Source organism: Palaemon carinicauda, chromosome 21 (genome assembly GCF_036898095.1).
Source record: "Palaemon carinicauda isolate YSFRI2023 chromosome 21, ASM3689809v2, whole genome shotgun sequence".
Classification (NCBI taxonomy): Eukaryota; Metazoa; Arthropoda; class Malacostraca; order Decapoda; family Palaemonidae; genus Palaemon; species Palaemon carinicauda.
The window spans coordinates 36,032,955-36,060,112 of NC_090745.1; the positions used below are offsets into that span (position 1 = coordinate 36,032,955).

The following is a 27,158-nucleotide window of genomic DNA, read 5'->3' on the forward strand; positions in this document are numbered from 1 at the left end:
AACTAACTTTCGTCCCAGAGGTAGAGGCACCGGCAGAGACTCCTCTCGACGTCCCTCCAGAGGGAGAGGAGGAAAGAGAGCAAGCGGCCGACGTGGTAAACCCTCGGGCAACCAGAAGCAATGAGATGCTTCCGGTGGGAGGAAGACTTCGCCTTTTCCAGGATCGTTGGACCTTCGATCCCTGGGCTCACAGCATCATCAAGAACGGACTAGGGTGGAGCTGGGTAACACCACCTCCAACCTTCCACCAATTCTTCCAACACTCCACCCCCGTCCTAGAAGAATACGTCCAAGAACTCTTGAACAAAAAGGTGATCAAGAGGGTAAAGTCCACCAGGTTCCAAGGTAGATTATTCTGTGTTCCCAAGAAGAACTCCGACAAACTCAGAGTCATTCTGGACTTGTCCCCTCTAAACAAGTTCATAGTGAACAACAAGTTCAAAATGCTGACTCTTCAACATATAAGAGCCCTACATCTTCAAAAGGCATACACAGTCTCGATTGACATGGCGGACGCCTACTGGCATATTCCAATGAATCACCAGACATCCTCCTACCTAGGATTCAGGCTTCAAAGAAGACAGTACGCCTTCAGAGCCATGCCCCTCGGGGTAAACGTAGCCCCAAGGATATTCACGAAGCTCGCAGAGACGATCGTTCAACAGCTACGCTTACAAGGCGTCCAGGTGATGGCTTACCTGGACGATTAGCTGGTGTGGGCAGCATTCGAAGAAGAATGCCTGCAAGCTTCCACAAAGGTGATCCAATTCTTGGAACATTTGGGCTTCAAAATAAACACCAAAAAAGTCTCGACTTTCTCCAGCTCAGAAGTTCCAATGGCTAGGAATCCATTGGGATCTTCAGTCACACCGTCTTTCCATTCCACTAAAAAAGAGAAAGGAAATAGCAGGATCTGTCGAGAGATTCCTCAAATCCAAACGGATTTCAAGACTACAACAGGAACGGAGCTCGTCTTCCTTCAGTTCGCTTCAGTGACAGACCCAGTGCTACGAGCACAGCTAAAAGATGCATCGGGAGTTTGGAGAAGATACGCATCAATCGCTCGAAGAGATCTCAAGAGACCTCTGCCGACCCGGCTACAATCACTCCTCAAGCCATGGTCGGAGGCAAAGAACCTGAAAAGGTCGGTACCTCTTCAACTACCGCCTCCCTCGGTCGTTATCCATACGGACGCATCGCTAGAAGGATGGGGGGGTCACTCCCATCAACGGCAAGTTCAAGGAACATGGTCTCCCCTATTCAAGACGTTTCACATCAACATCATGGAGGCCATGGCAGTCCTTCTTACTCTGAAGAGGCTGTCCCCACGTCCCTCAGTCCATATTCGACTGACCCTCGACAGAGAAGTCGTGGTCAGATGTCTCAACCGTCAGGGCTCAAGATCGCCCCAACTCAACCAAGTGTTGCTGCCTATCTTCCGTCTAGCGGAAAAGAAAAGATGGCACCTCTCAGCAGTTCACCTACAAGGATTCCGCAACGTGACGGCGGATGCTCTATCCAAGACAGCCCCGATAGTCAGAATGGTCCCTAGACGCAGACTCATTCTACTTCATCTCCCGAGAAGTCCAGGAACTGCAGATCGACCTCTTCGCAACGATCGAAAACAAACAACTTCCTTGCTATACGGCCCCATACGAGGACCCCCGACCAGAAGCAGTGGACGACATGTCCCTGGATTGGAACAAGCTTTACCTGTTACCTCCACCCAACCTTCTGCTGAAAGTCCTCACCAAGCTGAGATCTTTCCAAGGAATAGCGGCCCTAGTGGCCACCCCGGGGCCCCGGAGCAACTGGTTCCCATTTATCCTGGAGCTACAACCCAAGCTAATTTCCCTGCCGGACCCAGTGCTAACCCAACAGGTTCAGAAGTCGACTGTCTTCGCTTCATCAAAGAAAACCCGAGACCTCCATCTCATGATTTTCTCTCCCTAGCCGTCAAGAAGAGGTTTGGGATTTCGAAGAAAAGCTTAGACTTCTTAGAGGAATATAAAACAAAATCTACCAGAAGGCAGTACGAGTCATCTTGGAAGAAATGGGTGTCCTTTGTCAAGGCTAGAAATCCTACAGAGATATCAATGGATTTTTGTTTGTCCTTCTTCATTCACCTTCATGGACAAGGCTTGGCAGGCAGCCAACACGATTTCCACCTGCAAATCGGCCCTGACAAGACCCTTACTATATGCCTTCCAAATAGACCTGTCTAGTGACATCTTTAACAAGCTGCCGAAGGCATGTGCTAGACTCAGACCCGCACCTCTGCCGAGACCCATCTCCTGGTCTCTTGACAAGGTGCTCCATTTTGCCTCAGACTTGGACAATGAAACCTGCCCTCTGAAAGATTTGACTCAAAAAGTGATTTTCTTATTTGCTCTCGTCTCGGGAACTCGAGTCAGTGAAATTGTGGCATTATCAAGAAAAGAGGGCCAGATCCAGTTCGCAGAAACAGGCGAGCTCACCCTCTTTCCTGACCCAACGTTTCTCGCCAAGAACGAGCTACCCACTAAAAGGTGGGGCCCCTGGAGAATCTGCCCTCTGAAGGAAGATATCTCTCTATGCCCAGTGGAGAGCCTAAAGGTCTATCTTCGAAGAACTTCAGACTTCGGTGGAGGACAGCTCTTTAAAAGGGAAACTTCAGGTTCTGATTTGTCACTCAAACAACTAAGGGCGAAGATCACCTACTTTATTCGCAGAGCGGATCCTGACAGTACACCCGCAGGTCACGATCCCAGGAAAGTCACCTCTTCCCTGAATTTCTTCCAGTCAATGGAATTCGAAAGTCTTCGCTCATTCACAGGCTGGAAATCTTCAAGAGTGTTTTTCAAACACTATGCGAAGCAGGTACACGAATTGAAAAGATACGTGGTAGCTGCAGGTAGTGTGTTAAAACCTGCTGCTTAATGCTGCGATGGACAGTGAGTTATTGGGACTCTAACTCTAAGGGTGTCTGTGTTGACCCTAGTGTACAACATAGTGAGAATAGTGCCACCATGTGACACTACGGACTGTTCTTATACTAAGGTGAAGTCACATAGACTAAAACACGTGTGCCACATGTTCGTAACATAAAGTGTATATAAAACATTCCAGAAAGACTTTATAATTCCTATGGAATTAACGTGTGTGATAGCAAGTTTTCCTTTTCAGATACCACATTTATTTCTATTTAATGTCCCAAGTCTATGTAACTGATTTGCATTCCATTACAATTTACAATTATTACATTTATGTATGTTAATTCTTATTTTGCCCAAATATGACAAATTCGTAGATACAGTAATTTGTATTTTTCCTAACTATACAAACCTTAGCTATTCAATATGGGTTATTACTTCGGCGTAGCTGAATGACGAGCCATTAGATTTTTAACGAGGGTTTACTACCCCACCGCTAGTTAGCAGGGGGTACGGAGGGGTAGCTTGCTAACCGGTGTGTGTGTGAGGGGGGGGGCCCCCCCCCCCTCACACACACACACCGGTGAATACTTCACTTTGTTTAGAGGTAGGACTTCACGGGGGATAGGGCTGCCGGCAAGTTTGATTAAATAGCTAAGGTTTGTATAGTTAGGAAAAATACAAATTATCTACGAATATTTCATTTGTTCCACGACTCACCCCTTAGGAAGGGTGGTGAGTCCCTGCCATACTGGCTTTGGCTTTGCCCGGGGACTCCATATTTGAGTGTGTAAGTACTCAGGAAATAAGGAGTCCCTGCACCTCACTAGCATTGCTGTGCAACTGCTGCGGCCTACATAAGCTGTGTGTGAAGGTGAGAAGAGTGACTCGTCCTAGGAAGTTGACCTGGAGTTCTTCAGATGGAAATCTAGGCTAGGACTCTCCCAATACCACCTCGTCAGGGTATGGGGACGCGACAGTATTAATCTTAATACTAGGAACACAAGGGAGCATGGTTTCCCTGCAGTGGTTTGAGGTCAGCTGTGCAGAGAACCCTGGATGCTGCTTTCTCCAAGGGAGGAGAGGATGAAGAAAAGAATAAGGGCCAGACAAACCTTTTCATTCATGCAGACTACAACCGGGTAACAATGCCCTCAACCTTCCGCTACCTGTCCATTAAGGAGCCTGAGGTTAGACCAGCTGTTGTGCAGCCACCACAGAGCCAATAGAGAACGTATCGAGTCTCCTGTGTGTCACATCTTGCAGGTAGTGGGCTGTGAAGGTCGTCTGACGCTTCCACACCCCATGCAGGACCTGCATCACTGAATAGTTCTTTTTGAAGGCCAGGGACGTAGCTATGCCCATGACATCATATGCTCTGGGGCGACGTGACGGAGGAGGGTCAGGATTCAAGGCTAGGTGTATTACTTTGCGAATCCAGGATGAGATGGTATTCCTGGTGACCCTCCTCTTCGTTTTCCCAGTGCTCACAAACAAGGCTTGCACTTGAGGACGGACTGCAGCTGTTCTTTTAAGATACAACCTCAGACTCCTTACTGGGCACAGTAAGAGATGGTCTGGGTCATCTGTTACAGAACGAAGACTCGAAACCTGGAAAGAGTCGAACCTAGGGTCCAGCAATCCTGGATTCTGAGTCTTGGCAACAAACTCAGGGACGAACCTGAACGTTACCTCCCCCCATCCCCTTGAATGGGCGATGTCGTATGAGAGACCACGGAGTTCGCTGACTCGTTTGGCCGAGGCCAAAGCTAGCAGGAACACCGTCTTCCAAGTAAGGTGGCGATCTGAAGCCTGGCGTAATGGTTCGTAGGGAGGTCTCTTCAGAGACCTAAGAACTTGAACCACGTTCCATGGAGGAGGTCTCACTTCCGACTGAGGCCAGGTAAGCTCATAACTCCGTATGAGTAGAGAAAGTTCCAGCGAGGAAGAAATATCCACTCCTTTGAGCCTGAAGGCTAGGCTTAAGGCTGAGCGATAGCCTTTTACCGCCGAGACTGAAAGGTGCATTTCTTCCCGCAAATACACGAAGAACTCCACTATTGCTGGAATAGTGGCATCGATTGGAGAGATACCCCTTCCACGACACCAACCACAGAAAACTCGCCACCTTGCCTGGTAGACCCTAGCGGATGACCTGCGCAGGTGTCCAGACATCCTATTTGCAACTTGTTGCGAAAATCCTCTCTCAGCGAGGAAGTGCTGGATAGTCTCCAGGCGTGAAGTCGAAGCGAAGCTACGGCTTTGTGGAAGATGTTGGCGTGTGGTTGTTTGAGTAGCTCGTGACGTGGAGGGAGTTCTCTCGGGGGCTCCATCAGGAGTTGCAGGAGGTCCGGAAACCACTCTGCGTGGTGCCATAGCGTAGCTATCAGGGTCATCGATAGATTGACCAATATTCTGGTCTTGTTGAGCACCCTCCTCATCAGACAGAACGGGGGAAAGGCGTAAACGTCGATGTTGTCCCACCGTTGTTGGAAGGCATCTTGCCAGAGAGCCTTGGGGTCCCGGACAGGGGAACAGTACAGCGGGACCTTGAAGTTCAGCGCTGTAGCGAACAGATCCACAGTCGGGGAACCCCACAAAGTCAGGACTTTCTTGGCTACTTGAGGATCCAAAGACCATTCGGTACTCACTATCTGCGTCGCTCTGCTCAGACTGTCGGCGAGCACATTCCTTTTGCCTGGAATGAAACGAGCTGAAAGTGTGACCGAGTGGGCTTCGGACCATCTCAGTATCTCTACTGCAAGATGGGATAGCTGTTCCGAGAAGGTAACTCCCTGCTTGTTGATATAAGCCACTACTGTGGTGTTGTCGCTCATCACCACCACAGAGTGGCCCGCCAGGACCTGATGGAACTTTTGAAGTGCCAGGGATACGGCCTTCATTTCTAGCAGGTTTTGTGTGGAGGTACCTTTCTGATTCTGACCACAGGCCTGAGGTTCTGTGGTTCAGAACGTGGGCCCCCACCACCCTATCTTTGATGTGTCCGAAAACAACATCAAATCCGGGGGAAGGACGAGAAGATCCACTCCCTTCCGTAAGTTCTCGTCTGCTAGCCACCACCGAAGGTCCGTCTGTTCCGCAGGACCCATAGGGATCAGAAAGTCCGGGGAATCGTGTCCTTGATTCCACCGAGACTTGAGTCGCCACTGGAGGGATCTCATTCTGAGGCGACCATTGGGAACCAGACGGACCAAAGAAGAGAGGTGGCCGAGGAGACGTAACCACGTTTGGGCTGGAAGTTCTTCTCGTTTGAGGAAAGGCCTTGCGACCTTCCTCAGCCTTGCTATCCTGTCGTCTGATGGGAAGGCTTTGTGGAGATTGGTGTCTATGACCATGCCTAGGTATACCAGTTTCTGAGAGGGCTGCAGAGAGGACTTCTCAAGATTTACCATGATCCCCAGATCCTGGCAAAGCTCGAGAAGCCTGTCTCGGTGGCGAAGAAGGGTTGCCTCCGAGTCTGCTAGGATCAGCCAGTCGTCCAGGTAATGGAGGAGACGGATACCGATCCTGTGAGCCCACGATGAAATCAGGGTGAACACTCTGGTGAACACCTGAGGAGCTGTGGAGAGACCGAAGCACAGCACCTTGAACTGGTAGATCTTGTTGTCTAGCCAAAATCTTAGGTACTTCCTGGAAGACGGATGGACTGGGATCTGGAAGTACGCGTCCTTCAGGTCCAGTGTACACATGAAGTCTTGCGGTCTCACCGCAAGTCTGACCGTGTCTGCTGTCTCCATGCTGAACGGAGTCTGTTTGACAAACCTGTTCAGGGTCGAGAGGTTGATGACTAGTCTCCAGCCTCCAGACGCCTTCTTTACAAGAAAGAGTCGACTGTAGAAGCCTAGGGACCCGTCTACCACCTCTTGGAGAGCGTCCTTCTTCAACATGGTCTCGACTTCTGCCCGGAGGGCTTGCCCCCTTACCGATCACATGGTCAGGGAGCTCAATGACACTAGCCTCGCTGTCAGGGGAGGTAGAGAGGATGTGAACAGGACGCGATAACCCTGAGCGATCATAGAAATCGTCCAGGTATCTGCCCCGAGTTGCTGCCACCTTGTCGCGCAACTTTGTAGGCATCCCCCCACTGGTGGACATGCAGGAGGACTGCCAATCCTAGCGTTTACGGCCTCGACCGCTCCCTCTAGGATTTTTACCTCCCCTGGAGTAGTGAACCCTCGTTTATCGCGGTTGATAGGTTCCAGACGCGGGCGCGATAGGTGAAAATCCGCGAAGTATTGACACCATATTTACCTATTTATTTAACATGTATATTCGGACTTTTAAAACCTTCCCTTGTACGTAGTACTGTTAACAAACTACCCTTTAATGTACAGAACACTTAATGCATGTACTACAGTACCCTAAACTAAAACAGGCACAAATATTAAAGGCGATTTTATATCATGCGTTTCCTAAACACCTAAAAAGCACGATAAAAAATGGCAACCAATGTTTTGTTTACGTTTATCTCTGATCATAATGAAGAAACAAACTCATTTAGTGTACACATATATGTATAGGTTAGTTTTTGCATCGATTATATTGATGTATACAGTATGTTGATTTTGTTATTACCAATGTTTTACTTAATTTTCCTTAGGACTTCCAAATGAAATGTTTTTCTTTATGACGCCGCCTGAAACGACGGCGTCATAAAGTACGCTCAGTAAACAACCACGCTCAGAACAAAGAAGGCATTTAACGCGCATGATGAAAGTGATAAATAATGATATTTACAGTAAAAGCATTTACAAAATATGTTATTACAAATATTATTTACCGTATCTATATAAAATCATACAGTACATACTGTACGTAGCAAAGCAGGAAAACAATTTAAGAGAGAGAGAGAGAGAGAGAGAGAGAGAGAGAGAGAGAGAGAGAGAGAGAGAGAGAGAGAGAGAGAGAGAGAGAGAGAGAGAGAGTAGAGAGAGAGAGAGAGAGAGATTGTTTTACGTACGTAAATGTAAATTTTAAACAAAAAAAATATGATAGGCTTTTAAAACCTTCCCTTTAACTTAATGCATACAGTACTAAACTATAAAACAGGCACAAATATTAAAATGTTTAAGTAAAAAATAAAGATTGTTACTGTACTCACCACGAAAGAAGTTCAAGAAAAACTTGAATGATGATGGCGATGAATTTGCTGCACAGTAGAAATGATGATGATGAAGCTGATGATGTCTTCTACTGTGCAGCCAATAATAGTATTTTACGTCTCTTCAGACGGAGGTGTCTTTTCCTGGGACACCTCTTCAACTTCTTCCTGAGACACTTCTTCAATTTCTTCTGAGGGCATTGTGATCGGAAGTTGCTGCCGCTGCTTCTTTTTTCGCAAGAGCATCCTGTAGGGAGCCATGTGTTCATCGATCTTGGTGCAGAATTGTACAGAACGAACCATATCCTCGTCCCACTCTTGCGACATTTCTTTCACCTCATTCGCAAGCTTGCAGAGCTTGGCAAGCCGTTCTAATGTTAAGACCGTTTCTTCGACATTTTCTTGGATCTCTTCCTGTGTTTCACTGTCTTCACTGCCCGATTTCGTCAGGTCTTCGAGGTCTGCGGCCGCGTAACTTCTACTGTCTTTTAACATAGTATCGAGAAGCGTCACCTTCTCAGCAATCGTCATCATCTTTCGGTGCTGTTTAGGCTCACTACCAGCCTTAGTAGAAGCAGAAGGCTTGGGAGGCATTGTACAGAAGGGTTTAACAGAAAGTTCAACTTAAAACAGTTACGCACAGCACAGATTAAAGTTCACAATTAACAACGTCAACACAGCGATACAGCGGGAGACAAAGTGACCGCGGAAAGAGATGCTGCGGGTTGGAGAAGCGGTCAAAACACCAATCAGAGGCTAGATTACAAAACTTGGGTTCTGATTCGTCATCTATCAGCGCTTGAACCAATCACAACCCAATTCAAAGTACAAGATACCCTGCGTACAGTATACTACCTACAGTAATAATAATAATAAATAATGATACTGTAATAATAATAATAATAATAATGATAATAATAATAATAATAATAATAATAACAATAATTTTAATAACAACAACAATAATAATAATAATAGCTTTACGTACGCTATTTTACGCTTTTGTTGTAGGATGTGTCTCTCTCTCTCTCTCTCTCTCTCTCTCTCTCTCTCTCTCTCTCTCTCGTACGCTTATTCGAAATGTGATTTTTGCAACAAAGAATATTATTGGATGCAGTACTGTACTACGTACGTATACATACAAAAGATTCATGGAAAAGAAGCACTTCCATTACATTTGTAGTAATGTACAGTACAGTAGTAGCCAACAGCAGCCTTACACCATTCTAATATGGTATGACTGCATCTGATTTGCGTTTCATGTTCGATTTAATTTTACTACGTACTGTATACAGTACTGAATTATCGTATGATCACATTCTCTTTTCGTGTTTTATTTCTTTCTGTGCTTAATTATATGTCATATGTAATGCAATGAACAATCAGTAAGAGCAGATATTACTAATTACAGTATTAATGGAATTACAGGTAACGAAATATCGTATTTGGGGTCTTCAGATATTGCGGTATTTTCGAAATTTCCGGAAAATCCGCGATATGTATATATATATGGGTTATGGAAAAACCCCGCGAAGTGGTGAATCCGCGATTGTCGAACCGCGAAGTAGCGAGGGTTCACTGTACTTCCTGCCCTTCCTGTCCTTGACGGGAAAGGGCTTAGACACCTTTGGCTTCGCTGCTGTAGTCTCTTTCGTATTCTTAGCTGGACGGGGCTGTTGAGTTGCTGGAGGTTTGTAGGGCCTTGATGTCAGGGCCCTGTGGAGGAGAGAGTGCTGGTTGGACTTCCTCCACCTCTCAGCGGCTAGCTCCACGTCCTTAGGCTCAAACAGGCTCTTACCGAGCACGGAAGAGTGTCTGAGCCTGCTAACGTCGGAACTGGGAACTTTCTGGTGGAACCTCTCTGCAACTGTGTCTCGACGTTTCAAGATCGTATTGGCCCACAAGCTCGAGACTTGTTGGGCCAGAAACTCAATGGTCCGCATGCCAGAGAGTAAGAAAGTCTCCAGTGCCTTCCTGGTGCTTTCTTTGGACAGGTCCTCAGAACGCACCAGGATGCCCAGAGACCCCAGCCAGATGTCAAGCCACAAAGTTGCATGCATGGCACACTTCGCCACCTTCTCCTGGCTTAGGATCTCATTGGCAGAATACGAAACCTGCCGGTTGGAGAGTCTCTCTAGAGGGACTCCCCCAATGAGTTCTTCCACAGAATGGTGAATGGGAAGACTCAAACAAGTCTCCTCTAAGATCTCGAAGTACCTCCTCTGGTGGACTTGAGGAGGAGGGAGGAGCTTGTTACCGGCGCTGGATCTGTTGGAAGAGGCAAGCTGGCCTTCGACCTTGTCTCTGGCACTCTTCATCCCTTGTGACCAGGGCAAGGCTGCACTGGCCCTAGAGGGCTTCTAGGTGCCGTAGACTCGGTCCAAGACCGTGTCCTTCCCCTCACGAGGAGGAATCTCAGGGTCCGGAAACCCGTTGAGATTTCTCATGAGGGTCAGAACCTGCCAGAACGCATGTTCTGACTCTTGATGCTCTCCTCCCGAAGGGCTAGCAGCAAAGTCTCCAGTCCTCAGTGGCTCTTCCTGGGGGGACACATGGACATTCTCCGAAGGTCTAGCTGGTTCCTGTCTTATCCTTGTTGAAGACTTCGGCAAAGTCTTCGAGTCCTTCGGCTCCCTCCTGGGAGGGATACAGGACTCTAGCAACGATGGATGCAGGCTCTTCTCCAACCCAGCGTGAGGAAACTTCTCCGGGAGAGGCGGAGTTTCCCCCATTGGTGCGATGGGGGAACGGACCGGTTCGTCCGACTCCCCTGAGGATGGGAAATCCTTGTCCGCAGGGGAGGGAGAGAAAGTCTGGGGGGGAGAAGGAACCTTGCGCAATGATTTCCGAGGAGACAGCTTAGCCCTCAGAGAAGTCACCACGGAGGGGACTCCTCTCTTCCTCTTCAGGGGAGACGAGGTAGCCACTGCTTTGTGACCTAGTTCAGAGAACACAGGCTTAAAAGCCTCCATGAGAGCTCTGACTATGGTACCAAAGCAGGGCTGTTGGCTGACAGTCGCGCTGTCAGACACTCCACCAGGAGGGAAGGGATCGAACAATCCCTAGGAGGAGTCGACAAATGAGGGTTCGCCTGAGCTGAAAAAGAGTCCTTAGACCTGTCCGGAAACCTCCCCTCCTCCGGCGAGCGTGCTGTTCTGCGCTTGCGAGGGGGGGGGAACGAGAAGAAGATCTGTCCGCCTGAAGCCCCATGAAGTCGCGTGCGGGATCGCGCTGACAATCGCGCGATGAGCCCTGCTCTGGATCGCGCGCGGCAGAAACGTGTGGTACAGGAACTTCGCGCGTGCGCGCGAGGGCGAGGCCGCGCGGGCGCGCATAGGTGACGGCGAGGGTGTGCGGCGCGCAGGAGCTGGAACGTGGGGTGGTGTTGAAGGCAGGATAGGAGCTGGAGAGTGAGCAACCTTCTGCTCGTATGTGCGCGGGCGCGCAGGAACCTGATGATGAGCCCGTGCGGGAGAAATGATTGGGCGCGCGTGCGCAGGAGAAATATTCCTAGCGCGTGGGCGTGGAACGAGTGTGTCAGGAAGCACGGGGCTAGGGCGCGATTGCGCAGTCTCGTGAGGGCGCAAAGGTGAGCTTGCGCACTGACGCGCAGGAGAACGATGCACAGGTGGTGCAGGAACTGCCCTCTGAGGTGCACAAGGGCGCGCTGGGCGCACAGGGGACCGTGGGCGCGCATCAGGATGTGGGCGCAAGGGCCTGTGCTGCTGTGATGGGCGGGCAACCGGAATCTGGCGCACTAGCGTGCGCTGCTGCGATGGGAGCGCAGGGTGCGCAACAGGATTCGGGCGCACAGGTGTGCGCTGCTGGGCTGGGCGCGCGTGGCGCGCAACAGGATACGAGCGCACAGGGGTGCGCAGTTTAGAAGAAGAAGGCAGGGGTACCTGTGAGCGCCCGTGCGCTAACTTAGGTACCTACTGTACTGCGCGCTGGACTGTAGGAGAGCGCTGGTGCGTTGGTGAGTGCTTGCGCGCTGTGTAAGGAACTGAGGCTATGCGCTTAATTCCAGAAGGGCGCTGAGGCCCTGGAGAGCGCTGACGAAGAGGGGAGCGCTTAGGCGCTGTAGCAGGACCTGCAGGAGGGCGCTGGTGTGCAGGAGAGCGCGCAGGAGAGCGTGAGCGCGCAGGGTTAATCTGACGCGTATGAACAGGAGCAGGAGTGCGCACGTGCGCAAGGGAGTGCATTGGCACTAGGTCAGGAACAGCAGCAAGACGGCGCACAGGGGGTGCCTGGCGCTTAAGGGACTGAGGCACAGTTTTGCGCTCAAGTCCCTTGTGCCCCAAAGGGACCAGTGCCTGTACAATGACAGGATCAGCATCCTTGAAGGGTGATTGCAGGACAGCAGGTCTGGAGGGTGACAGGTCAGGGGGTCCCGAAGGATAACCTTCCACCGAAGGAGATCGCGAACGCTCTTCGGAGAGGTCTAAGGTGGTAGCTGGCAGGATCAGAGAACGAAGAGTCTCCTCAGCAGAGGACTGCGGGGACGACAAGCCGAAAAGGCGCCTCCTAACTCCCTTGTGAGGAGAAGGAAGTCCTCTACGGCGAAGGCCTTATACGCCCTCTAGGGGCCGTGGGATCAGCAAGCTGACCTTCGTAAGGCCTCCGCAGAGGAGTCTCTGTAAGTGAACTCCCCCGGGGGAGAGAATCACCGGCAGGAGAGACTGTGGGACTAAGTTCCGCCCTCGAAAGATGTTCGGAGGGGGAATCAGAGCCTTCAGCTACCTCAGCAACAACAGGAGCAGTTTGATCCGACACACTGGAGGCCTCTGTTATAACAACGTCGACGATAGACAGAGGATCTACGTCTGCTACCGCAGGCGATTGTTTAACAGCTGCTCCCAGCTTAATCATATCAAACAGGGCTTCTTTGGAGGGCGAACCCTGAAGCACCAAGGAAGACCAAAGCTGTAACAAATCACGATTAGGTACAGGGAAATCTCAATATCCTCCTCCGAGGGAGGAGGGGCAGCTGCCTCGCTATGGGAGGCAACTACCTCTCCCGCACCCCGGGATCGGTCAACAGAACAACGGTCTACGCTCCCCTTCGACGGTCTCTCGGAAGAGACCGATCGAGTGGGAGCTTCGGAGGAGGTTGGGGCTACGGAAGAAGAGGCCTTGGGATTTTCTCTTTTCAAAGAAGCCTTTGGAGGAGAAATATCCCTTTAGGACTTCTTCTTCCGGCGCTGGGCAAACCTCTCCCACTGGGAGGTAGACCACTCCCTACACTCACCGCATACATTACCCTTTTCACACCGTTGGCCCCTACAATGAGGACACAAGGTGTGAGGATCCGTGTCTACCGCCGACATAAAGGTCCCACAAGGGCGGTCAGGTAAACCAGGACACGTATGCATGATGATAGAGGCCAACTTCACACACTCTGAGAAAGAAAAAGCAAAACAGATTAATGGCAGTCAAAGCGAGGGTGAGAGCAGACACGTCTATTTTTCACCCGAGCCAAAAGTAAAGTAGTCACCGGTGTGTGTGAGGGGGGGGGGGGGGGTGTAGCAAGCTACCCTTCCCTACCCCCCGCTAACTAGCGGTGGGGTAGTAAACCCTCGTCAAAAATCTACTGGCTCGTCATTCAGTTCTGCCGAAGTAATAACTCATATTAAATAGCTAAGGTTTGTATTTCAGTTACGGAACAAACAAGAATTTAATTTACTCGTACGTCTTATTTCGCCCTCATATTGTAATAAGATACTGTTTGAGAGTTTTAATTCCCTCTATAACATGTAATATGTATGAACAATGAATATACTATTGTTCTTTATTGATACAAACTCATCTAGACTAAGGTAATTTGTTCCAACACATTGTACTTACCTTATCTTCTATCTGGCTCCGGGACCGGCAGGTACTTCTGATGCTGGATGAGTTCCTTTATCAAGTAACTTCAAGACTTTCCTTACGTCCAATAGGACTCTTCCTTGCCGGGGGGGCACGAAACGATAACATAGCTCATGTTTATCTGAAGTGACATATACTGGTAATGTTACAAGGTCTCTGTGGGCATTAGACCAATGGAATATTGTCTAGATGTCGAAGGCACTACAAAAGGGAAAATTCCACGATACATTAATTCTCTAGTACACTTCCATCACGACGACATGGCCCGAGCCCAAAAAACGGATTTTGAGCGAAGCGAAAAATGACAAATTCGAAGATAATTTGTATTTTTCCTAACCATACAAACCTTAGCTATTTACATTGGGTTTACCTTTTAGCGCAGCTGAAATGACGAGCCAATAGTTTTAACGAGGGTTAATTACCCCCGCGCTAGTTAGCGGGGGGTAGGGGAAGGGTAGCTTGCTACCCCTCCCCCCCCCCACCGGTGACTTGCTTCACTTCACTTAGAGGTAGGACTTGACTTGGGGGTCAGGGATGGCGGGCACATATGTGTAAATAGCTAAGGTTTGTATGGTTAGGAAAAATACAAATTATCTTCGAATTTGTCATTTGTTCCGTAACCGAAATACAAACCACGCTATTTACATTGGGTGACTTACCCCTTAGGAAGGATGGAAAGTCCCCAGCCTTACTGACTTCGGCTTGCCCGGGGGCTCGATCCCTCAGTGAGCAGCACTAGAGAAAGGGAGCCCCTGTACCTCACAAGTTCCTAGCATCGCTAGGAACGAGTGGCCTACATAAGCAGTGTGTGGAGGAGAGTGTGACTCGTCCTATGAAGTTGACCTTGAGACCTTCAGATAGGAATTCTAGGATAGGATGTTCCCAATACCACCTCGTCAGGGTATGGGAGACGCAACAGTATTAAGCTTAATACTAGGAGCACAAAGAAGCATGGGTTACCTGCAGAGGTCGAGGTCAGCTATGCGAGGACCAGGATGCTGCTTCCCCAAGAGAGGGGAGAATGAAGAAAGAAGTAAGGGTCAGACATACTCTTTCATTCACGCAGACTAAGACCGGGTAACAACGCCTTCAACCTACTGCTACTTGTCCAAAAAGGAGCCTGAGGTTAGACCAGCTGTTGTGCAGCCACCACAGGGCCGATAGAAAACATATCGAGGCTCCTGTGGGTCACGTCTTGCAGGTAGTGGGCTGTGAAGGTCGTCTGACGCTTCCAGACCCCAGCTTGAAGTACCTGCGTCACAGAGAAGTTTCTCTTGAAGGCCAGAGATGTAGAAATACCCCTGACATCGTGGGCCCGAGGGCGACGTGACAGAGGAGGGTCAGGATTCAAGGCATGGTGGATAACCCTTTGAATCCAAGCTGAGATGGTGTTCCTGGTGACCCTCCTCTTAGTCCTGCCTGTGCTCACAAACAAAGCTCGCACTTGAGGACGGACTGCAGCCGTTCTCTTCAAGTAGTGCCTCAGACACCTCAATGGACATAGTAGCAGCTGGTCTGGGTCGCTTGTTACAGAACGGAAACTCGCGATCCTGAAAGAGTCGAAGCGAGGATCCGGCACTCCAGGATTCTGAGTCTTGGCAACAAACTCAGGGATGAACCTGAACGTTACCTCCCCCCATCCCCTTGAATGGGCGATGTCGTACGAGAGACCATGAAGTTCACTAACCCGCTTGGCAGAAGCCAAAGCGAGTAGGAAAGCCGTCTTCCAAGACAGGTGGCGATCGGAGGCCTGGCGTAATGGTTCGAAGGGAGGTCTCTTAAGAGACCTGAGGACTCGAACCACGTTCCAAGGAGGAGGTCTCACTTCCGACTGGGGGTAGGTAAGCTCATACCTACGTATGAGTAAAGAGAGTTCTAGCAATGAAGAAATATCCACGCCCTTCAGTCTGAAGGCCAAGCTTAAGGCTGAGCGTTAGCCTTTCACTGCCGAGACAGAAAGGCGCATTTCTTCCCGCAGATAAACGAGGAAGTCCGCTATTGCTGGAATAGTGGCATCGAGTGGAGAGATACCCCTTCCACGACACCAACCACAAAAGACTCTCCACTTTGCTTGGTAGACTCCCTCAGAGGACCTTCGCAGGGGCCGAGACATTCTCTCCGCAACCTGTTGCGAAAAGCCTCTCTCCGCGAGGAGACGCTGGATAGTCTCCAGGCGTGAAGCCGAAGCGAGGCTACGGCCCTGTGAGGGACGCCGGAGTGGGGTTGTCTGAGAAGCTCGTGTCGTGGAGGAAGCTCCCTCGGGAGCTTCGTCAGGAGCTGCAGAAGGTCCGGAAACCATTCCGCGTGATGCCATAGCGGAGCTACCAGAGTCATCGAACAGTTGACCGATAGTCTGGTCCTGTTCAGCACCCTTCTCATCAGGCAGAACGGTGGGAAGGCGTACACGTCGATGTTGTCCCACCGTTGCTGGAAAGCATCTTGCCAGAGTGCCTTGGGGTCCGGGACTGGGGAGCAGTACAGGGGCAGCTTGAAGTTCAAAGCTGTCGCGAACAAGTCCACAGTCGGGGAACCCCACAAAGTCCGGACTTTGTTGGCTATCTGAGGATCCAAAGACCACTCGGTACTCACTATCTGCGAGGCCCTGCTCAGACTGTCGGCGAGCACATTCCTCTTGCCAGGAATGAAGCGAGCTGATAGTGTTATCGAGTGGATTTCGGTCCACCTCAGAGTCTCTACCGCAAGATGGGATAGCTGCTGCGAAAAAGTGCCTCCCTGCTTGTTGATATAAGCCACTACCGTGGTGTTGTCGCTCATCACCACCACGGAGTGACCCGCCAGGGACCGTTAGAACTGCTGAAGAGCCAGAAAGACAGCCTTCAATTCTAGCAGGTTGATGTGTAGGCACTTTTCTGATTCTGACCAAAGGCCTGAGGCCCTCTGGTTCAGAACGTGCGCCCCCCACCCTTCTTTTGACGCGTCCGAAAACAGCGTCAATTCCGGGGAGAGGACGAGAAGACTCACTCCCTTCCGCAGGTTCTCGTCGACCAGCCACCATCGCAAGTCCGTCTGTTCCAGAGACCCCATTGGGATCAGAATGTCCAGGGAATCGGATCCTTGATTCCACCGGGACTTGAGCCGCCATTGAAGGGATCTCATCCTGAGGCGGCTGTTTGGAAACAGACGAGCCAGGGAGGATAAGTGACCTAAGAGACGCAACCACGATTGGGCGGGGAGTTCTTCTTGCCAGAGGAAGGGTTCCGCTACCCTCCTCAGCCTTGCTATCCGGTCGTCTGATGGAAAGGCTTTGTGGAGATTGGTGTCTATTAGCATGCCTAGATAAACCAGTCGTTTGGACGGCTGCAGAGAGGACTTCTCGAGGTTTACCACGATCCCCAGATCCTGGCAAAGATCCAGAAGCCTGTCTCGGTGCCGAAGAAGGGTCGACTCCGAGTCTGCTAGGATCAGCCAATCGTCCAGATAACGAAGGAGACGAATGCCGTCCCTGTGCGCCCAAGATGAAATCAGGGTGAACACTCTGGTGAACACCTGAGGAGCTGTGGAGAGACCGAAACACAGCACCTTGAACTGGTAGATCTTGTCGTCTAGGCAAAATCTCAGGTACTTCCTTGAAGACGGATGAATTGGGATCTGGAAGTACGCGTCCTTTAGATCCAGTGTGCACATGAAGTCTTGTGGTCTCACCGCAAGTCTGACCGTGTCTGCTGTCTCCATGCTGAACCGGGTTTGCTTGACAAACCCGTTCAGAGCTGAGAGGTTGATGACAGGTCTCCAGCCTCCAGTAGCCTTCTTTACAAGAGAGTCGACTGAAGAAGCCTGGGGAGCCGTCGACAACCTCCTGGAGAGCACCCTTCTCGAGCATGGTCTCGACTTCGGCCTGAAGGGCCAGTCCCTTTGCCGGTCCCGTGGCATAGGAGCTTAACGACACTGGATTCGCTGTCAGGGGAGGTTGAGATGTTGTGAACGGGACGCGATAGCCTTGGCCGATCACTGAGACCGTCCAAGCATCGGCCCCGTGTTGCTGCCACCTGCGGACGCAACGCTGAAGGCATCCCCCCACAGGTGGACACGCAGGGGGACTGCCACCCTTAGGGCTTGCGGCCGCAGCCGCGGCCGCCACCCCTAAGAGTCTTGCCTCCCCTGGAGGTCTTACCGCCCCTCTTGACCTTGGCTGGAAAGGGCTGGGGCTTAGACCCCACCTTCTTAACTGCCGGTGCCTGCTTTGGAGCCTTACGAGGCTGCTGCTGCTGTTGCGGCGGAGCTGGAGGCTTATAGGGCCGAGCTGTAAGGGCCCTATGGAGGAGGGAGTCCATGCTGGATTTCCTCCACCTCTCAGCCGTTCGCTCCATGTCTTGAGGCTCAAACAGGTTCTCCCCCAGAAAGGAAGCATGTCGGAGCCTACACACATCCACGGCGGGGACCTTCGGATAGAATCTCTCGGACACAGCATCGCGACGCTTCAACACCGAGTTGGCCCACAGGGTGGTAACCTGGTGCGCCAAAAACTCGATGGAGCGGGTGCCCGAGAGCAAGAAGGTCTCTAGGGCCTTCCTATTGGTCTCCTTGGACAAGTCCTCCGAGCGCAATAGGATGCCCAGAGATCCTAGCCAAAAGTCCAGCCACGAAGTGGCCTGCATGGCACACTTAGCGACCTTCTCGTCGCTAAGGATCTCTGCCGCCGAGAACGACACCTGCCGGGCAGAGAGCTTCTCAAGGGGAACTCCCTTCGCCAGCTCCTCCACAGAGTGATGGAGAGGAAGAGCGAGGCTGGACTCGCCCAGAATCTCGAAATACCTCCTCTGCTGAAGACGAGGAGGAGGGATGAGCTTGTTCCCGGCAGAGGAACGACTGGAGGAGGCGAGAATCACGAGCTGATCGTTGGCCCTAGCTCTGGCACTCTTCAGACCCCGAGACCAGGGCAGAGCCGCACTGGACTTAGGGGCCTTCCGAACGTCAAACACTTCATCTAAGATAGTGTCTTTGCCTTCACGGGGGGCGATGACGGGATCCATAAGCCCGATAAGTTGCCTTATCAGGCTTAGGACCTGCTTGAAGGCATGTTCGGATTCCTGCTGATCTCCTCCCTGTGGGCTGGCAGCTAAGTCTCCTGTCCCAGGGATTTCTTCCTGGGGTGAAGCGTGGACGTTCCCCCGGGGAGCCGTGGGTTCCTGGCGAAGCCTCGAAGATGATTTCGGGATGGTCTTGGAGTCCTTGGATTCCCTCCTGGGAGGGATACAGGATCCCAACAAAGAGGTTCGAGGAACCCCTTCCTCACGAGACGATTCTCCTCCATGAAGCGAAGCCTCCCCCCTTGGTGCCGAGGGGAAGACTACCGCTTCACTGGACTCACCCGAGGACGGAAAGGCCTCGTAAACGGGAGAAGGAGAAAGCACTCGAGCAGGAGAAGGGGGCTTCGCGACAGACCTCTTGGGAACCAACTTCGCCCTGGGGGAAGTCACCACGAAGTCCACTCCTCTCTTTCTCTTCAGCGTAGGAGAGACAGCCGTTGGTTTGTTACCCTGGTCGGCGAGTGCTGGCTTCATAACCCTCACTAACGCCCGCGCCAGAGGACCAAACCAAGTCTGTTGCTCCAAGGACACAGAGTCCGAAATCCTCGCTAAAGGGAAAGGGATCGGGCGATCCTTTGGAGTGAACAACACAGTACCTGCCTGAAAAGAAAGTGGGGAAGAATGATGCACTAACCTCTCCTCAGTATCATCCTTGTCCTGCACTACAATCCTGTGTTTGGGTGGAGGCGATCCCGAGCGTTGTCTAGGAACACGCGTTCCTGCTGCTACCACCGGCTGCGAAATTCGCCACAAACGATGGTTGCGCGAGGGCGAACGGTCGCGCAGGTGGATGATCGCGCGGGCGCGCAGGCGAGCGGTTGCGCGGGAGCGCAGGCGAGCAGGAGGGCGACGCGTGAGATCCTGTGAAGGAACAGGAACAGGAAGATCGTAGGCGCGTGGGCGAACATGTGCTTTTGACACACGCGCTGGAGAACGCGAACGTTGTTGCGTAGACACAGGATGAGAGAGCTCAGGAGACTGATGGCGCGCAGGGAGTTCAACAGGAACTGCAGGATGGTCAGAGACCACAGGGCGATGATCCTCAAAAGAGCGCTGACGCTCAGAAGTGCGTTGACGAGCAGGAGCGCTGACGAGGAGGGCGAATATCAGGAGAGCGCCGGCGAACAGGTGAGCACCGACGAGCAGGAGAGCATTGACGAGCAGGAGAGCGCCGACGAGCAGGAGAGCGCTGACGATCAGGAGAGCGCTGACGAGCAGGAGAGCACTGATGAGCAGGAGAGCGCCTGTGCACGTGGAAGGGAAGAATCCCTTTGCCCCGAAGGGACCGTTGCCCGTCGGGTGACGAGTTCCCCAGAAGGTGAAGATCTAGCAGGAGTTGGAGAACGGTCTGCAGAGAGGTCCAAAGGAGCAGGAGCTGTAGGCTGAGTACGACGAGGAGAGTCCCCTTCGGAGGAAGAAGATCCAAAAAGGCGCCTCTTAACCCCTTTATAAGGGGAAGGGAGGCCCCTGCGACGCAGCGGACGGTGAGCCTTACGGCGGAGGCGGCCACGGGGAAGATCATCAGGACCATCAGTCCTCCGAAGGGGAGTCTCAGTCAAAGCACTTCCCTTAGAAGGAAGCTGAACAGCACAAGAGCCCGTAGGACTCACTTCCCCCTTCGAAGGATGTACGGAAGTGGGAGGAGAGCCATCAGCACCATCATCCTCAAATGCACCTGCAGAGGATTGCCCAGCCACGTCGGAGGCCTCTGCCACCACGACGTCGACGATAGACAGAGGGTCTACTTCTGCTACCGCCGGCGACTGCTTAACGGCGGCCCCCAACGAGACAAGGTCAATCAAGGCGACCCTGGAGGGCAAGCCCTTAAGCCCCAGGGAAGCCCAAATCTGTAAGAGATCATCATTAGACAAGGAGTTATCAATGGCCTCCCCCGGAGGAGGAGGGGGAACCGCCCCGCTATAGGAGGCGACGCCCTCTCCCCCCACCCAAGGTCGGGAAACAGAACTAGGGCCTGCGCTACCACTCGGCCGATTCTCCTTAGGAGCCGGTCGAGGGGGAGCTTCGGAGGAGGTTTGGGCGGCGAAAGAAGAATCCCGAGAACCTTCCTCCTTCAAGGCAACCCCCGAAGGAGAACGGTCTCTCTTGGACTTCTTCTTACGCCGGCGGCCAAACCTCTCCCAATGGGAGGCAGACCACTCCCTACACTCACAACACATGTTTTCCTGGTCACACCGTCGGCCCCGACACTGAGGGCAAAGGGTGTGAGGGTCCGTATCTAAGGACGACATAAAGGTCCCACAAGGGCGGCCGGCAACACCAGGGCACGTACGCATTGTAAGATAATAATAACGAAAGTCAACTTCAAACCAACACACAAGCTGTAGAAAAGAAAAAGCAAAAAAAAGATTAAAGGCTGTCAACGAGGACGATGAACAGACACGTCTGTTCACCGCCGAGCCAAAAGTGAAGTGAAGCACCGGTGTGTGGGGGGGGGATGGGGTAGCAAGCTACCCTTCCCCTACCCCCCGCTAACTAGCATGGGGGTAATTAACCCTTGTTAAAACTATTGGCTCGTCATTTCAGCTGCGCTAAAAGGTAAACCCAATGTAAATAGCGTGGTTTGTATTTCGGTTACGGAACAAATCTATTTTTGGGTGAGATAGCCATGTCGTCCTGATGGACCCGCTCTTTTCTCTATTTCAGGCCTTAACAGGCCCCCTCCCGATCTTATTGTATCATGGAGGCTGGCCTAGACGCTGGAAGGAATGGAGATGACGTGCAGTCGTGACGTCAGCCAAGATAGCGGCCAACATGGCGCCGTTCATGACGTCATCTGAGTACCGTAACAGTAACAGAGGAGGAGAACTTTGTATCGGCTCCTCCTATAACTTGCCACCAACTTCCCCCTCGAAGCGTATACGCTATGTGGGGTGCAGATAGCTATGTGGTGTGTCAAGCATACGTCCCGTTATTATATGATATCCTGGTTTATTGTAGTGTATTACAGGGGAATGTAACCTAGGTAAACAACTACTTTTTCTTAAAAAATAAAATTACGCTCTCTTCGAAAATGACACTCATTCCCGTCGCAAATGAATAGTTTCAGAAATATATATATACATCTATATCCTACAACAATGGGGGACCCCAGTGGGAACTCGGGGTTTTGGGTGGGGAAAACATACTGGGGAAACGATATATAATCGTAAAACAAGCCTTTTCTTCTCTATACATTACCTTCTTGAATGTATTATAATCGGAGGAAAATACAAAACAGTATATCTGGAGAAACTTTGGAGGCACCGTTGCAAAGATTATTTCATGAAAAAATACAGTAACCAGTGCTGCCAACGTCTGATGTAGATCAAATGTTAGCATTCCATGCTATCATTAGCACCTGTACATACGTTCGTGCGTGCATACCAGTTTTCGAACTGCGCAAAAATCCCTCCCCCTGCGCAGAAGCTTTTCCCCTTCCAATTACTCGTTTTATTATCGTATACCTTTTAAAATCATCTCATTTTATATTCCCATTCAATATTATTTATCATACATTCCATTTTATCTTCCTATATTGGGTTTATTTCTTTTGTTATTTCCTTTTCACTCCCCGGTTTCACATATATACTTTCTCTGGACTAGTTTCCCTATTTAGTTCATTCATGTTTATCCTCTAGACTCCGTTGTTTTTCCTTTAACCAATCACGAACCGATACGTATTCAAAGTTTACACAAGGGGGTTGTCAACTGGTATTTCCCTACCCCCCTTCCTTTATCTCTTTGAGTGGTCTGTTCATACCCCTTCCACCAAATCCTTTTCCCTTGAAACCTTTGTCCTAGAAAGGTGTCCGTCATTTCAAGTGAGATTTATTTTTTCGTATTTTGCGATGGAGGAAGTTATAGAAACTTGTAAAGTCTGCAGTATTCCGAACCTAAAAGCATTTGCTAAATTCCATGGTGATTTTTATAATTCTTCAAGCAATGTTGATAAATACCTGAAAGCACACAACATAATTCCTCAACTGTTACAGTGCCCTAAGTGCCTTTCCCTCTTACCTTACAAGAAAGTCATTCATGTGTTTTATTGTAATACCGAATCCAACATACCTAAAACAAAAAAGAAACGTTGTTGTGGTTATACCGTTACTTCTTATAAAGGTACATTTTTGGGAAAAAGTCGTCTACCCCCATGGAATATAATATGATTTGCAAACCACTTTTTACATAAACATTGGCCCCACAACCATCCTCATCCAAGTCATAGGAGTTAAGCCGTCAGTCTCACTCTCCCGTGACCTGCAAATTTCGACGTCTTTTTCATAAAGGTAAGTCATTCCTCAATAGTCATTATATGTGTTTTGTGACCGGGGAACTCCTAGGTTAGGTTAGGTGGGTTTGTTGGGTTCTGTGCCCTTTTTGTACTTTTTATATATTGTGTAAAACTTATATGGAAAAATTATCTAAAATACGTATGGAAATATCTACCATTACTACCGCTAGTAATGTTACCGTACCGTTGGTAACTCTGTGTATCATTCGTAACATGGAGAATTTTACCGTTTTCAGTAAATACCTGAGGTTTGTGACCTGTCATACTACTAGGTTAGGTTAGGTGGGTTTGTTGGTTCTGTGCCCTTTTTGTACTTTTTATATATTGAGTAAAACTTATATGGAAAAATTACATATGGAAATATCTTGCATTGCTATCGTTAGTAATGTCATTGTGCCGTTGGTAACTCTGTGTACCATACGTCAACGTTGGTAACACAGTGTATCATTGGTAACGTTGCTAATGTTATCGTTCGCAGTACATTCGTAAGTGAAGTGACACCGTTGGACAAGTGTTAATATTTAAATATTTTAACACAACATATATGACATCAGTGATTATATTTAACCATTTTAACAGAAAATATATGTTTTCCAGTAAGAAATAACATGATTTAACCGGTTTTCACCTTCATTTCATCCGTAATAACAGCAACCAATTCGGCAACTTAAAGTTTGCCGAATTGGTTGATCTGTTTGTTTGCGGTTGAAATGAACGTCAAATTTGGTTAAATCACGTTATTTACTATAGGAAAACATAAATTTTCTGTTCGAAATCACACCCTGTAATACAATACAAATTTACCGATATCCTAAAGGGAAACCTTAGGAGTACTCGCGCCAGAAGTTAGAATTCTGTGAAACCTTTAATTTAATTCTCTGGGAATATTTACTGTAGTCATATATACCCTCAGGAAGCTACTGAAGGAACCTTCCATCAGGACAACATGGCTATCTCCGTTTATTATCTATACAAAACGTTGTTCCGTCCATAACTATAATTCATTCGATTACCCTATGTAACCGGATACTTGACTAATTCGGGTGAGATTACAGAATCTGGCAAAACATTTGGTGAAAATTAAATAAATTCAAAGTATATATTGCGAAGGGAACAGACTACTTTCAAATTCAAAGATTTCATCGACCTACGCTAGTACCCATAACTCAGCCTAAGCCTGTTAATGAAAATCACACAAACGGCCCTTATTGGACTACTTAGCCTACCTGGTTTGGGTAAGCCAAATGAATGATCTTTCTAATGTGATTGGTGTGTTTGCAGCCATAAGAAATAAATATTTTCCCTAAACTCATGGATCTAAACGTAAATAATAAAAAGATTCAAATCAAAACACAGGTTCGCTTCCCAGTTCATATTTAGCGTCGAGGAATACTAGCCTCTGTAAAAGCGCTTCCATAAATTTTAGATATGCGTTTATTTTTCTTTTATACTATTTCGGCTTTTTCTCCACAACAGGTATATTCTTTAATTATATTCTACGTTTCTTTTACTTAATAAAAATCATCCTATTATCTTCTTTAATTCTTCTCAGTAAGGTTGGTGGGGCCCAATTAATTCATTTCTATATTTTCTATATACATGGTAAATAACCAAAAAAAAAAACTTCTTCCTTATTTGCATAAGAATTATTTTTGTACAATTCTCCCTTTATGTTTATTTATTAAACTTAGTTTTAACGTATTTCTTCCTGCTCTGAAAAAAAATATTACTCTCTCTCTCTCTCTCTCTCTCTCTCTCTCTCTCTCTCTCTCTCTCTCTCTCTCTCTCTCTCTCTCTCTCTCAGGTTCCAGGTTCCTCGATGCTCTCTCCAAAACACTGTGATTGTGGGCACACTACTAGATGAATCGTAGTAAATGCAAAGCCCTTCAATCTGCAGAAAATTAATCATCATTAGTATCCTTCTACACAGACAGTACAGCTTACATACTTTTACTTCTGACTTCTAGGACATTTCCAATATACCTATGCTATTATTTCTAAATTTCCTTAACTCATTACAGTTAAAAATATGCTCAGTAGTATCCTCTGCCTCCCTGCACAACACACAAAGCCTATCATTGTCATTCCTGTTTCTATGAATTTCTTTTAATTCTAACACATTTAACCTTGTTTTCATAACTATTACGGCCTCATTATTATTATTATTATTATTATTATTATTATTATTATTATTATTATTATTATTATTATTATTATTATTATTATTATTATTATTATTATTATTATTACTAGCCAAGCTACAACCCTAGTTGGCAAACCAAGATGCAATAAGCCCAAGGGCTCCAATAGGGAAAAATAGCCAGTGAGGAAATGAAATAAGGAAATAAATAAACGATGAGAACAAATAAAAAATAGATCAGTCTAAAAACAGTAATAACGTCAAAACAGACATGTCATAATATAAACTATAAAAAGACTTATGTCAGCCGGTTCAACATAAAAACATTTGCTGCAACTTTGAACTTTTGAAGTTTTCCTGATTCAACTATCCGATTAGAAAGATCATTCCACAACTTGGTCACAGCTGGAATAAAACTTCTAGAATACTGTGTAGTATTGAGCCTCATGATGGAAAAGGCCTGGCTATTAGAATTAACTGCTTGCCTAGTATTACGAACAGGGTGGAACTGTCCAGGAAGATGTGAATGTAAAGGATGGTCAGAGTTATGAAAAATCTTATGCAACATGCATAATGAACTAATTGAACGACGGTGCCAAAAAAAAATACTATCTAGATCAGGAATAAGAAATTTAATAGACCGTTAGTTTCTGTCCAACAAATTAAGATGAGAATCAGCAGCTGAAGACCAGACAGGAGAACAATACTCAAAACAAGGTAGAATGAAAGAATTAAAACACTTCTTCAGAATAGATGGATCACTGAAAATCTTATAAGACTTTCTCAACAAGACAATATTTTGTGCAATGGAAGAAGACACATACCTAATGCGTTTCTCAAAGGTAAATTTGCAGTCGAGAATCACGCCTAAAATTTAAAAAGAGTAATCTGTTCTGCCATTACTATTCACAGCCTCAGTTTGGTCATCTATGCTTTCTTTTCTTCTAATTTTCTTTTAATTTCATTTGCCACTTTACTTTTTACTTCTTTTATGAGTTCTTGTTTATATACTTTCTTACTTCTTCAATCTTAATATCATATTTATTGTATATTTCTATGGGTCTCAATAATTGCAAACATTATAGGTAGTACTATGGTCTCAAATATCTTTATTCTCATTAGCAATGCCAAATCTCCTGCTCTGTTACTGTCTCCATACTTCCTAACTTCTTGTACCATGTATTCAACTTTTGCTTCCTTTTGCTTATGCTGAGACTATGGTTTCCTTTTTATGAGTACCATTCTCCTAAGTATTTATATTCCTTAATTGTTTCTGTCTTTCCATTTCCAATCACTTCACTCACTTGATTAACCTCTTCTTTTTTGTGTCTAATTACTAACACCGCAGACTTCTGTGGATTTGTGTTAAACATAAATTTCTTAAGTTCTTCCAAACTGTGGAAGTTGCTAATGGCTCTTTCTACTTTGTATCGATTGTTGCTAGGGAACATTATATCATCTACATGAACTGTAATGTTAAAGACTCTGTAGGAGAAGTTTCGCCGATGACACAAGAATAAGTAGAGAAATTATTTGTTTTGAAGATAGGAATTCATTACAAAGAGATCTAAACAAAATATATGAATGGGTGGAGATAAATAGGATGGTATTTAACTCTGATAAATTTGAATCAATAAATTATGGAAACAGAGAAAGAATGGTATATGCATACCGGGGACCTAATAACGAGACAATCACTAACAAGGAAGCAATTAAAGACCTTGGTGTAATGTTCAACAGGAATATGTTATGCAACGACCAAATAGCAACACTGTTG

The 27,158-nt window shown here is 48.2% G+C and overlaps 1 protein-coding gene across 1 annotated transcript in view; it reads right to left on the bottom strand.

Annotated features, from left to right (window-relative positions):
* The window catches only part of LOC137614662 (UPF0235 protein C15orf40 homolog), a 271,475-nt gene extending 246,848 nt beyond the window's left edge, over window positions 1-24,627 (bottom strand). The window contains exon 1 of the mRNA XM_068344354.1: window positions 24,468-24,627. Within this exon, the coding sequence (XP_068200455.1) occupies window positions 24,468-24,554 (87 nt within the window). The 5' untranslated portion in view covers window positions 24,555-24,627. The remainder of the gene's footprint in view (window positions 1-24,467) is intronic.
* Window positions 24,628-27,158: the final 2,531 nt, after the last annotated feature.